The sequence below is a fragment of the Haemaphysalis longicornis genome, unplaced genomic scaffold, assembly GCF_048455015.1.
Source record: "Haemaphysalis longicornis isolate Haplotype H1 unplaced genomic scaffold, Haemaphysalis longicornis Haplotype H1 scaffold_10, whole genome shotgun sequence".
In the NCBI taxonomy this organism is placed as follows: Eukaryota; Metazoa; Arthropoda; class Arachnida; order Ixodida; family Ixodidae; genus Haemaphysalis; species Haemaphysalis longicornis.
The window spans coordinates 121266299-121279837 of NW_027526204.1; the positions used below are offsets into that span (position 1 = coordinate 121266299).

The 13539-nt window shown below is 45.5% G+C and overlaps 1 protein-coding gene across 2 annotated transcripts in view; it reads left to right on the forward strand.

The window, feature by feature from the left end:
- LOC144159190 (uncharacterized) overlaps positions 1-5683 on the forward strand; it is a 37823-nt gene extending 32140 nt beyond the window's left edge. For both annotated transcript variants that reach the window (XM_077690521.1, XM_077690520.1), the window contains exon 11: positions 5366-5683. In XM_077690521.1, coding sequence (XP_077546647.1) covers positions 5366-5505 — 140 coding nt within the window. In that variant the 3' untranslated portion in view covers positions 5506-5683. The remainder of the gene's footprint in view (positions 1-5365) is intronic.
- The last annotated feature ends 7856 nt before the right edge of the window (positions 5684-13539 follow it).

Genomic DNA, 13539 nt, shown 5'->3' on the forward strand with positions numbered 1-13539 from the left:
CCGCTCTTCCACCATGTTGTAGAGCCCCGTGCTCAGCAATCTTCCGGTGGACGCACTCATGGGAAGACAAATGGCTTGCTCAACCGCCTTTCTAATTATTATATAAAGCATCTTAAGTCCTCCTTGCCGAGAAGAAGGCAGGGGGTCTACGTAAGTGATTGTCAAGAGGAAAAAAGCTTGAACTAATCGAAACGTATCAGATTCCTTGAAGCCTCGCTTCTTGGTTTAAACTCGCCTGATCATGTGTATGATTTTATTGATAGTGTGTTTGAGGCGCTGCAATCATCCGTCACTCTTGGTGTTGGTCTAAAGATGTAGGCCCAGGATCTTGATGCTGGGGCTTGATGATGGCCTGGCCATCAAGAAGTATTCGAATGTGTTCTTTGGGGTGTCGTTTGTCGTGAGGGCGGACGACAAGGAGGTGAGAATATTCACGTGTGTACTGGACGCCACAGGCTTTAGCACACTGGGGTACTAGAAATGAGATGCCATGGGTTGGTGTGAGCTTCCTTTAATCGCTATCGCGTGGCATTCGGCAAGAATGCAGGGGTTAAACCCGTAGATGTGCTTGATGAGTGCACCACTTTTCTTCCCCATCTCCGCGTGGGCTCGTAGCTCAATCTATAAGATAACGGGCTCTTGCTGTGTTACTCTGTTAGTTCCAGGTTCGATTCCTGGCGGTGCAGCAAAGTCTTTAATTAATTAATTTATTTATTTATTTATTTATTTATTTATTTATTTATTTATTTATTTATTTATTTATTTATTTATTTATTTATTTATTTATTTATTTATTGCGAATACTGCAAGCCAGATTTTCTGGCCCAAGCAGGAGGGGCAACTGGCAATACACAATCATTCATACAAGGAACAAACTTTTTTTTAAAGTAAGAAAACCAACAAACAAAAAAATAAGGCACATCGGTAAAGGCATGGCACACCCTACAATGCACATACTCAGTGACAAATACTCGCATGGAGCGCTTCGGAAAAATTTCTGGCTTGAACAACTGTTTCCGGAAGTGCATTCCATTCAGAAATGGTACGGGGGAAAAAACTAAGCTTGAACTGGTTTGTTTTTGCGAAAATAGGCTGAAGGGATTGAGTATGCGTGTGTCGTGTCCTTCTTGTGCTTAAGGGTTGAACTAAAGTCGATGGAGTTATTTGCACTTTAGACGTAACAATATTATGTAAGAATGATAACCGGAAGCGTCTTCGAGATTCTAGGGATTGAATGCCATTGTCAGACATGAGCTTCGAAGGAGACTCGTAACGGCCATATTTGCAAAAAATAAACCGTACTGCTTTTCTTTGGACGAGCTCTAGCATGTAAATATCCTTTTTAAAGGGCGGATCCCAAACCACGGAGGCATATTCCAGTTTGGCTCTAACAAAAGTATTGTAGGCTAAAAGCTTGACGTGACTTGGGGCATGTCTTAATTTGCGCCTCAAAAAACACAACTTCGTAAATGCAGCTGAACAAATGCGTGATACATGGGACGACAAAGTTAAAGTAGAGTTTAGAGTGATGCCGAGGTATTTATACTCTGCAACGTCTGTGATTGCAGTGTTCTGGAGAAAATACTGAGAACGAAAGAAAACTTTTTTTCGTGTTATTCTTAAAAACGCACATTTTGCGGCATTAAGCATCATTCCCCACTCCTCACACCACCTCTCTATTTGTACTAGGGATTCTTGCAACACAACACAGTCGTCAGGTGATCGAATTTCTCTAAAAACAATACAATCGTCGGCAGACAGCCTCACAGAGACCGCTTCAGGAATTACAGACACCAAACCATTTATATACAGAAGGAACAACAGTGGCCCAAGTACACTGCCCTGGGGTACACCAGACGTGACAGCAAGAGAATGAGAGAAACAACCATTAATATCAACATACTGTTTTCTGTTTGATAAATAAGCTCTAATCCAGTTCAAAATACAATTGGGAAGGCCAATGAATTCAAGTTTATACAAAAGCTTATCATGCGGCACTTTGTCAAAGGCCTTACTAAAATCTAGGAACACCACATCGACTTGTCCGGACTCATCCAAAGCTGCAGAGAAGTGATGCACTGTTGTGACCAATTGCGTAACAGTAGACATTTTTTTCCTAAAGCCATGCTGGTAAGGCGACAAAATGTTTCTTTCAGCAAGAAATTCATGAATGAATCCCGCAATAACATGTTCTAACATTTTACAGCAGCTACTTGTAATAGAAATGGGTCTGTAGTTCGAGCTTGCAAGTTTATCTCCACGTTTAAAGGGTGGTTTGACCCTAGCAACCAGAAAATCATACGGGACTTCACCCGATGCCAGGGAGGTCTGAAAAATCCTAGTTAAGAATACTGATAACTGGTCAGCATACCGTTTTAAGAATCCATTTGGAAGACAATCGGGGCCGGGGCTTTTTCTCGAATCGAGCTTACGTAACATTGCCAGAACTCCAAGATCCGATATAACAGGTACACTTGAATCACGTGTTAGGCGTTTTGGAATCACGCCACCTGGTGAAAAAACTGATTGAAAGTAGTGATTGAATGATTGGGCTATTTCCTTAAAATCGGTCACAATTTTACCATTTACAGCTATTTCATTCAGGCAATGTTTTTTTTCACCCAAAAAGCGCCAGAACTTGGAAGGGTCATTTTGGATAAACTCAGGAAGTGATACGTTAAAATAATGAGCCTTGGCTGATTTCACCTTACATTCCAAGGACTGCTTGAGGCTTTGCAGATGTTGCTCACTTGGACTCCTCTTTCTCCTAAGACGTTTTATTTTACGCTTTGTCTGAATTATATCTCGGGTAATCCATTCATTGTATCTTTTACTTCTAACCTTTCTGAATGGTACAAAATGCTCAATGCAGTATTTTACTGTTTCCTTGAAATGCATCCACAACCTGTGCACATCATTGTTCATCTGGTAATCAAATTGCAACTCTAAATAATCAATGATAGAAGCGTCATCAGCGCGGTCAAAATTTTTGACATGTTTGACTGGATGGTCCTCGACACTGCCATGCTCGATAGAAGACCAACAAAACGAGATGAGTCGGTGGTCGGAAATACCAGGATCTACTTTTACTATGCCACTAGAAAATCCTTCGCTAACAAAAAACAAATCTAAAATGGCATGAAGATGGGCAGGTTCAACAACTAGCTGATTCAAATTCATAGCCAACATCATGTCTAAGATACTATCACAAGAGTTGCTCACTCCATAAGTAGGGCGATTCCAGTCAAGACTTGGCAGATTAAAATCACCCGTTACAATAACCGCGCGCCCACTGTGGGGCAGAAGGGAATCGTACAATTCGCAAAGAAACGAGTCAGTTGCATCAGGTGCTCGATAAGCCGCACAAAGCAAGAATTTGAGGCCGCAAACAGATATGTCTAAAAACAAAATTTCATGGTTTGGAATAACCGGCAGAACCGAGATCTCGATATTATGTTTTGCTATAACGGCTACGCCCCCACCACGGATGCCACGATCACGCCTATATATCTGATAACCATGTGGAACGACCTCGCTGTCACTGATCCTGTCACTCAGCCAGGTTTCGGTAATTACCACTAGATGAGGGTCATAATTCAAAAGAAGCAGTTCTAAACTGTCACTTTTATTTACAATGCTTCTTGCATTAAACGAGATAATAACGAGTTCATCGAGATCAATTTGTTCGCGGGAGTTTTCTGCTGACACCAACAGTCGCGAAAGAACGCTTGGGGGGTAGAGGTAAAAAGCTTTGCTTTAAAACCGGGTCCAGAATAGTTGAATTTGCGTGAGGCCGGTCACTCTCCCGGAAAAGGAAACAGCAGTAGGGACGCAAACCGGATGAAGGCTGTGAGAGAGGGCAACGTCGCACGACAGGAAATGGAAACAGCTGAGCCGAAGGAGCGTAGGCGGGTGCCGTACGTGAAGTACAAGCCGCGTCGAAAGGTGGAGTTACCAATGGGGGGAACAGCACGCTCTGTACCCCGGCTAGCGATCAGAAGAAGTTTAGGATACCACATGCGACGTCTCGAAAGCAGAACGAGCTCCACAGGATGCTTCCTAGAGCCTGCTCTTGTGATTACAGAAGGGTCCGCAATGTTGAGCAGAAAGTTCCACAGCAGATCAACAGGAGCTCCAACTGTGCTTTCACCTTCTTATTCTAACAAAGTTCCAAGATTCCGCATCAGTTTTAACAGTGTAGCTGTTTGTGCTTGAGTTGCAGCCGTGCCAGGCGTCACTCCAAAATCGACGTACTTAAGTAGAGGGGAGGAAAATGCTATGACAATGCGTGTGAGCGGAAGTGGCGAGGAGGAAAGGCACCGACGAGCAGGTTGGGGAGTGCGCGTCACGACGGAGATGTTCGGGTGGGGTTTCGCGCTTCGGGGATGGGCTGCGCCTATTTATGACTTAAGCTCTGACGCACAGGGGTTGTTCTAGTTGAGAGAGACGGCGCGCGCTCGGCGGCGTCAGTGTCCGGTCTACCGATAAAAAGGGCTTACCTAAGAATGTGCTCTCTTCCTAAAACCAAAGCTAGCGTCAGCGAAGTAAGCGAGAGGCCGATCGTGAGCGTGTCAAGCGGCGTTAAGTAGATCCGAAATTTCGGGCACGTGGAAAGTAAAGCTATCGAAAAAGCCAAGTTAAAGCTAATGAGACTCCCAGCTCCGTAGTTTCCCCAGCCTTCACATCTCCATTGCGAACGGGGCCATTTTTTTATTCAAACAGTTTCTGTTCAGTTTCCATTAGCATTTGTACATGACTTCCTAAGTAGCTGGCAATCTTCTTGCTATGATGTAAGGCATATAGTAAAAGCTAAACATCTGGGCATGTCGGTAAGTAATTATTCTTGGTAACTGTACATGACGAACACGCATGGCAGGGATGACGATCTTCAGAAAGACGCCAGAAATAATGAGCTCGTTCTAGCAGAGCGAAATGGTCGCAAAATATGTTTGAAGCTTTGGTCAAGTGGCCAGTGCCGGGAGGTGCAAAAAGTCAATGGTATTTTTTTTTAATTTGGCTTTGCTCGTCATGCCAGTAATATTATGCCGTTTCCAAGTAACTTTCACGCGTGTTTCGCGACAGTAACAACGTTGGCTGGTAATGAGCGTGTGGTATACAACAGCAGTTTCTCGAACGATAACATAAAAACCCGGTCACCTCAATACAGATTTGCAGGATATATCACGTGATTCAAACGTAAGCCCAATGTTTCTCTGAATACTAGGACTGGTACTAGATACAAAATATCTCCAGACACTAGGTGAGACGCCGAATATAGTATTTCATTTGGCAGCACTGCCAACGAACATTTGTCGTTGCTCCTGAAAACGCAACGTGTTTTTTTTGTGTGTTTCATTCACATTAGCAAAGGTGCCAATGTTCCTGAAACTGGAAGGTGGAGTGACCATCGTGACTGAAATTCCTCGCAATAGGCTTGGGAAGTTGCAGAGACGAGAGCTTCGCAAGTGGGTTATCGAACGACGTTCCAAGGATGAAGTCAACTGACCAAGAACCTGAGCATCACATCCGGCATTCTGAATTTCTGGGAATATGCCCAGAACCTAGATAAACATTGTCGATGGTGCCCATTGCTGTCTGCTTTATTTTTCCAGTAAACCACTTCGGTTGAGAAGTATTCTTTAATCGCAGCGTGAAGAATAAATACATGATGGTTCATTGAATAAAGAACCTTTTTTATAAGAATGATTTAAATTTCGTCTGGGAATTTAAAAAACTAATCTGCATACCAAGGCAAAGAGACGAAGCAGGGACGACTCCACAGCCACCTTCTGGCGAAGTCTTGTTGGCGCCTTAGAATTTTGTTTGTGGATTGGGGGCCCTTGACAGAAGACATTACAAAGAAACAGGACTGTACAATCGCCAAAGAGGCCTTCAGAGCCGTTTGAGCGTATCCCTTGAGTGCTGACAGGCACGTAACGCACTAATAACTACGATTCTTGTACAAGCATCTATAGCGTCTCTCCTGCTGATATAGAACGGCGGTTCACGTCTTCCACTATATACTCTGAATCCTCACCCCGTACGCGCCTCGGCTTCTTTTAGCTTTAACGAAGACCGTCCCCAAGCAACCGAGGGGTTTTCAACGATGGCTGTTTTGCCGCAACTATTGAATGGGGGGATGACTACGTAGCATGTGGCAAAAGACCACTATATTTTTTCTCGATGCGGTCTGACAACTTCTGAGCGCTCTTACTACAAAAGTAGGATCACAATCTCACTTCTTCTGAGCTACAAGGCCAGGTTTTCCAACGCAATTCACCCAAAACGTGAGCGGAACGACCAGCAGGGTAACACATGAGCATGCCGCATACCCTGCAGGAGATGCAACTTTTCGGTATCATATCGCGTGCGCTGACGTCTATCTACATAAATTTAGTCGGCACTCAAGGAACAGACAAGGAAGCTCTATTACAAGCGTTACAAGGTGTTTTTCGTTCGTTTTCTGTACAAGCATGGTCAAGCAAAGTAGTGCTGTACACGAAAGCGGCATTTCGTATTCAGACGTGAAATACCATGTAGCATAATAAGGAAACGGTAACAAGACAGCCACCTGAGCCACCAGGAACATCACAGCGGGTATTACTGTCCAAGCCGACCAGTTTTAAGAATCACGAACGTCGGAAGGATCAAAGCTGAAACTTTGGACTCTTCCATCTGGGAGGAATAAAAATGCCGCATAGCATTGGTGGGAATCAGAAAGAAGTTTACAACACACGAAGTGAGAAGTGTTTTAAGGCTCCCTGTGTGCACAAGATACAGTGTAAACAAATGACCGAGCTTACGGAGAAAGCTTCTGGTAAAATGTTTCTGGGCACATTTCGTTAATTTAGAAAACGGAGAGATTTGTAAGAACGGACACTCCATAGTACGGCAAGACCGTAATAAAACTGGCGAATTTTTGGATCACGTCTGTCATTTCATGGACTCAACGTTTTGGGATTGCAACTTTCCGTAAATGACCAAATGTAACGTACGTAATATAACGGAAGAACCGTATTGTCATTACGTAGTTCCGTGAATGGCAAAAAGTAAGGTGTGGTTTTTAATGGACCCACCGTAATATTTTACACAATTCCTTGAATGAAAAAAGATTAAGCTCCGTAGTTTAACCATCTTGCTATGCTGCTTCTTTATCTTTCTGTACTTCAGGTTAGGCAAAGCCTGTAATATAAAACGCAAAAGAGTACAGTGTAATGTCATAGATTATACAATGTACGCTTTCCAATACTAAAACAGAACAGTGTTCATGCGACTCCATATCGTATTCGGTTAAACATGTGCAGCTCAATGCTTGGGCACCGATGACTGGCGCTGGTTGACAATGAAAATGTATATTACTTTACGCTAAGTGCGCCAGTCTTGTCCCGTATATTAAGTGTCCAGGCGCGTCCACATGCCAGTGCCTAGAAAAAATAACACAATAAAAGAGTCAAAGTCTTGCCGTGTTTGAGTTGCCACAAGGTAAGTGAAACTACACGCTATACTACATAAATTTTCTGGAACACATATCCGTCCCAATGGAACAAAATGCATGGTTCGCGAAAAAACAAACCACTTAAAAGGACGGCAGGAAGGCTGCAAAATTTAAAAAAGTGCTTGAAATAAGACAAAGTAAGCAAGGCACATATCCCTGCATTTCCAAGGACGTGATAAAACCATGTGCACTTACTTGTTAGTGACGCATGTGTAGAAAAATGTCTTTTTAGGGGCGAAGCTCCTTAAGTCATGGGTATGTCTATCCCTTGTGTTTTGTGGTACGTGACCGCCGCATGCTTTCGGAGATGTCGCAAAGTGGGCCGCGTTGCACGCGCTAGAACCGGCTGCAACCGGCAGCGCAAACTCGGCACCGGGAGCGCGAGCTTGTCTGTGTTCGCCAACGGAGGCGCGAGCGCACGTGCACTGCGAGGGGGAGATCACGCAAGAGATCACGCCACGAACGCAGGCAGTCGTTCTCGGAGATGGAACGAGACGCAAGGACCTTTGCTCGTTTCCTCTCGTCTTGTTCGGGCACAAGTCCGCCCTAAATAAAAGTTATTTCTTTACCGTTGTGTCCCATCCTACGTGACAAATTGTGGTGGAGGTGCGGGGTAGTCCTCGATGGCGCGGGGTCTTTCACCAGGTCTGGGCCTGGGAGCATTGACTCCGAAAATAAAAGTTGATTTCTACAATGTACGCACACAGTCTTACGTCTTTCTTAATGATGTAATGGGCGAACTTTCACGGGAGAGTTACGGTTACCGATGATCTCCCCCTCTCGAGCTTCGCCCCACTTATCATCATTCATTCCGTGGATATGGCGTGATTTTTTTTTTGTGAAGGCCACTGTCACGGAGCCAAAACGTCTTTAGCAGAGGAAAGTTTGACATTTCCATGATTGCAGCCGTACGGCTACAAAGGAAAGCTATACAGCTTTCTCGAAAACTTCTCAGTTGAATTCGTGGCCAAGGGCAAATCTTTCGCTAACTGCGAAGATTTCGACAAAGCTGTATCCGCGAACCCGCATTTGTGCTCGCCACCTGGCGACCGTCGCGAAAATCGCCCTAATCAGGTCCGGTTGCGGACTTCCCCATGGCACAGCACTCTTCTTTAGCGTCGTAACTGCGGAGTTGTGATACCGCCTAAAGAAAGCCCAAATACAATAGAGCAGACGTGTTCATTGCGTTCCCTTCGGTGTGACGGCGTGACTGAAGTAGAACAGTGCATACTTTCACTGCTTCCCGGGAAAAGCGAACGACGCGCTTCGCAAGGCGTTATCGACACGGAACCTACGGATTGGAAAAAGTGACGGCCACCATGGCACGTTCGCTCAAAGCACTTCACTCAAAACGACTACTACTTCCAGACGAAGCCGCATTGCATGTGTGTGGCGTACTTTGTGGGCGCGCTTCCCCCGTGTGCTCTGCTCGAACATATACCTGCCCTTATCATATATCAGTTAGTTGCTAAAAATATCTGTTAGGTGCTAATAATGTCAAGATAAACGTTCTAAATGAAGCCATGATTTCAATTAGCTTGGAGCATCATTTTTTACCTCGCGCTTGAAGCCGTGCCTCAAATGCGCAGCTGTGCGGCCGCCACGCGCGCAGCTCGACTTACTTGACGCCCAAGTTGGTGAATGGCCGTACTCCCGCAGCTACGACAGCTCCAACCAGCAGGGGTATGACATTATTTTATCGGCGCACGCTGTGCCACCTTTTTATTTACTCTTATCGCCCGCGAGACTGTACTGTAGTCGTTTCCCGGAAGGAATTTGTGCATGTTCCAAACGCCCGCAGTAATCTACGCTCCTGTTAACCAACTAGTAAGAATTTGTACGTATAAATAATTAGCAAACGTCGCTGGCGGCTTCAATTTGAAGTAGTCAAACTTTGGTCTAAAAGCGGAGAACAACGAAATTGCGAGAAAAAGAAATCTGCAGGAAATTTAACGTTCGCCCAGAATAAAGAGCAATTTCAAACATAGCCCGATTGCATAGAGCCTGGTCTGACACGCAGCTACACAACGCCCTAGGCATTATCCCACGTCATAAGGTTTTCCCTTTATGTTTAAGTTGCATGTTGTCATCGCTGACATAGGAAACGAAATATTGTCTGCAAAACGTTTTTAAAAATTTGATATAAACCGAGTTGTTCTAAAGAGACTTTTTTACTGCGAAGCAGTATATGTGTAACCCCCCTCATCCTCCGCCCCCTCCCCCCCCCCCCCACCCCAGTTTTCATTCATATGAAGCGGATTTACTCGGCGCCGCTCTTCCTCGCCACCGCCGACGCAGCTGTCACAACTGCTATTCCCTTCGCCACCACGGATGCCTCTTCCAGAAGCTGCGGAATCGCCTGATAGCGGCGGTCACGCCCTTGTCAGGCGCTACCGGAGCAACGTGCTCGCTTTGAACGCCGACTTGAGCGTACAATTCTTTGTCAGCATGAGAGACTTTACGCACGACATTTTCGCCGTCTGTCTCACGCCTATAAACACGCGCCCCTCACCAGTTGTCGGTTTATGCGTGCACTGGTTGGGACGGAAGCGGGGGGCGTGCTTGCTCAGCCATAACCTCCTGTACAGGGTGTTGCGACGATAACTGGAACACTTTAAAAATTTTTCCTGAGCGATCCGCCGCTCTGTTCGCGCTCAAACTTCACACAAAGGTCGCATTTTGTAGTCTATTTTGTTTGACATCGGGCACAACAACGGTAGTTACCTGTTTATTCTGAAAATAAATAAAAACGATTTTCGCCTATGGGAAAATGGCCGCTGATTTGGACGTGCGAGCCAGCGCAAGTTGATGTTGGAACGACGGAACCACCTGCAGAGTGAAACGCATGTTTGGGATTCACGTACGGAGCCAAATGGTGCAGCAGACGATCAGAAAATGCACCTAGAAATGAGCTAACAGACGATCAGAAAACCCGGTTTTCGGGCTCGCACGTCCAAATCGCCGCCATTTTCCCATAGGCGAAAATCGTTTTTATTTATTTTCAGAATAAACAGGTAACTACCGTTGTTGTTCCCGATGTCAAACAAAATAGACCACAAAATGCGACCTTTGTGTGAAGTTTGAGCGTGAACAGAGCGGCGGATCGCTCAGGAAAAATTTTTAAAGTGTTCCTGTTATCGTCGCAACACACTGTATAACCGAGTGTGCCTGCTCTATCGCCCCGAAACCCATTGGAGCAGCCCGTTCACTGTGGGGGCGCCAAGTTGCAAGGTTTCTCGACGGCCATGCCGATGCGAACTGCTGTTTCAAGCAGAGGTCAACTGAAACGCACCTCGGCGTCGTCTGCTACGCGAAGGCGTCTTCCAGCTACAAAAGTCCGTAAAATGGCGAGCTTGGACTTCATGAGCCAATAATAAAGACCGAAGCTTTATGCCTGGTGTCGCAGAACTACTAAACGGCGTTCAGTGTACTGTTCCAGCTGGCACGCTCGCCTTTTTGGTTTCACTACGCGAGTTTCACAACAAAGATGCATAGATGTCCTCACGGCTGCCACTGCTATAAGAGCCAGTTAACATTTATCGCGCTCTATGGACGTTGAAAAGCCAAAAATAATGATGCTCGATTCTGTGTTTGTGATAGTTGAGTCATACTAATCAAATTTTGTTGAAAGAAGTCCAAACAGTGGAGCTCCTCTTTTTTACTTACGAGTCCATTCCGCCTCGTTCTGCCGCTAATATTTTTCACGGTCCCCGATAGGGTAAGCGCCCACTCACCCCCTCCTGCTCCCCGCACCCTATTCTCCGTCGCCGCTGCTCCACGAAATGGTGCCAGCGCGCATGTAGCAGATATATTGACAACGCGGTAATCGGCAATGCGGGCCTGCTCCCCAGAGAATGACGACTTCAATTTTAAGCTCAAGGAGATACTCAGTATTTGAGGGCGCTTATATAAGCTGAGGATAAACATTCAGCGTGCACTTAGCTCGTTTCTTTCTCTACTTCTCCCCGCTACACTCATTCTTAACTCACCAATCACATACCGAAAAACCGATCAATTTTCAGTGGGTCACACCCACTAGTGAACTCACCCGTAGCAATTCTGGCTGAATCGAGTGAAACAAAAAAAAAAGCTTTTGCGTTAAATAATTTACGAACGTACAAGGTCGGCCGAGAAAGACCATCTCTTTTGTAATTAAGACTGTGAAGTTCTAGAGTCCCATGAATTGCAGGTTCCAAGAACTGGCCCAGTTATTGAGTCTACTGAGAACGACCAGCATTAATTTGTTTATTTTCTCTTACCCTCCCTCCCCATTCCTTTCCCCCATCGTGACACATGGTCATCCTTTTCTAATTAAGGCTGTCTCTCTCTCTCTCTCTCTTTAGATTCACCCCAGCCACTTACTAGATGGTTTTACTTCTGGCTTCGTGAAATAATTTTTATAGCTTTTTGTTAAACAGGAGTTGCACGTTAAGTGCTGTAGAGCCAGAATCTCCTTTATACTACACGTATTTTTTGTATAATTTGTTTGCAAATGGCCTTGACAACTTTTTGTTAAACTACCCATTGTTGCAAGATGTGAAGACAAATGTTGACCGTGCCATCGCCCACACAGGAGAACCTGGGATTAGGGCGCCACCAGAGAAACTGGAGGAATATCTGACACTGAGCAGGCACAAGGCGTTATACAGGAGGCTATGGCTCAGCAATTATATACTTCATGCTGCTACCGATGACATGCGCATTGTGGGGGCGGGAAACTTGAACCTGGAAGTCTCGCGGCTCAGTGCGAACTGTCAGCTGTCCTCAATGTCCGAGCGGTTTGAGCTTGAAATGGTGTGTTACACAAACAGTGAGATGCCTACGACGCTGGACGGCAATGGACAGCCACATGATTGTCCACTAGAATAAATATTGATTCCTTCTTGGTGGTAATTGCATATGGACAGGCGCGCATCGCTCGTTCGGAGGAAGAATAGTGGGAATCGAAGGAGCGTCTACCGGAACAGAAGCGCGAATGGGTCTAGAAACAACGGAGAGCCGCGGCCGCCGCCATTTCCAGCGCCAGTTCGAGCTGGCCCGGTCACTGTGAATCTCTACCGGGTGAACAGCAGCGTCGACGTGCACCAATATTTCTCGTTTTGCATGAATGGCTTTCAGAGCGACAGTTTTAACGGGGCCTTTCACTTCTAAACACTTGCACGTAACTGGTTGTATGTTTATCTGCCACGTGTTGGGATTAGAGGCAAGGGGGGGGGGGAGGAGGGGGCGGGCGTGCACGCGCAGATGTAGGTTTCATGCCCTCTCTGATGACATGTCATTTGTGCTGGCGGAGGTTTAAACGTCTACGTCCACCGCCTCAATGCGAACTTTCCGGTGTCCTCAGTGGTCGAGCGGATTGGTTTGCTGTGTTACGCAGACAATAAGACGCAGGAGGGGAACAGACCGCTCCATGTTTGTCCACAACAATATATCTCGAGCCCTTCAAAGTTTCATTGGGTAAGTGGTAATTGCTCTATTGCAAATTACAAACAAGCGTGTTTTTTTCGTGCATTTCGTGCACTTCGGAGGTAATCCTTCTTCACAGAGCGAAAGGGCACTATTTTTATGATTTGAAAGTCCCGTCCAAAAGTTAGACACTCCGTCTTTTTTTGAACATTTGTCCGTCCATTAACCTTGCGGCCATAGTTCACTCTTCGTTTTTTAATGACCGCCACAATTACAATTATATGTATGCTAGCACTTTGGTCCACAGTTAACATTCCACATCTAAAAGTGTCCCGTACGAATAAGTACTTGCCGCCACTCTTATAGATAAACTGAAATCAAAGTGTGGCTTGAGTGGTCGTCGATAACATTCACACAAATGAAAGCAGTATATTCTCGTGTTTCTAAAAGCAAATCCGAGGCAGAAATTAAAACTTGGTTACCTTGGCGGCCCAGCAATTGGCGCAGCAGCACTTCACGATGAAAACCCCTCCGCGACACAAGGGGTCGTAAAAGTAAAGCTTTTTTCCTGTCCAGCCTCGCAATCTTGTCGCCCTTCACGGCAATTCGTTTCTTTGAGTTATTTTATGCCCATATTC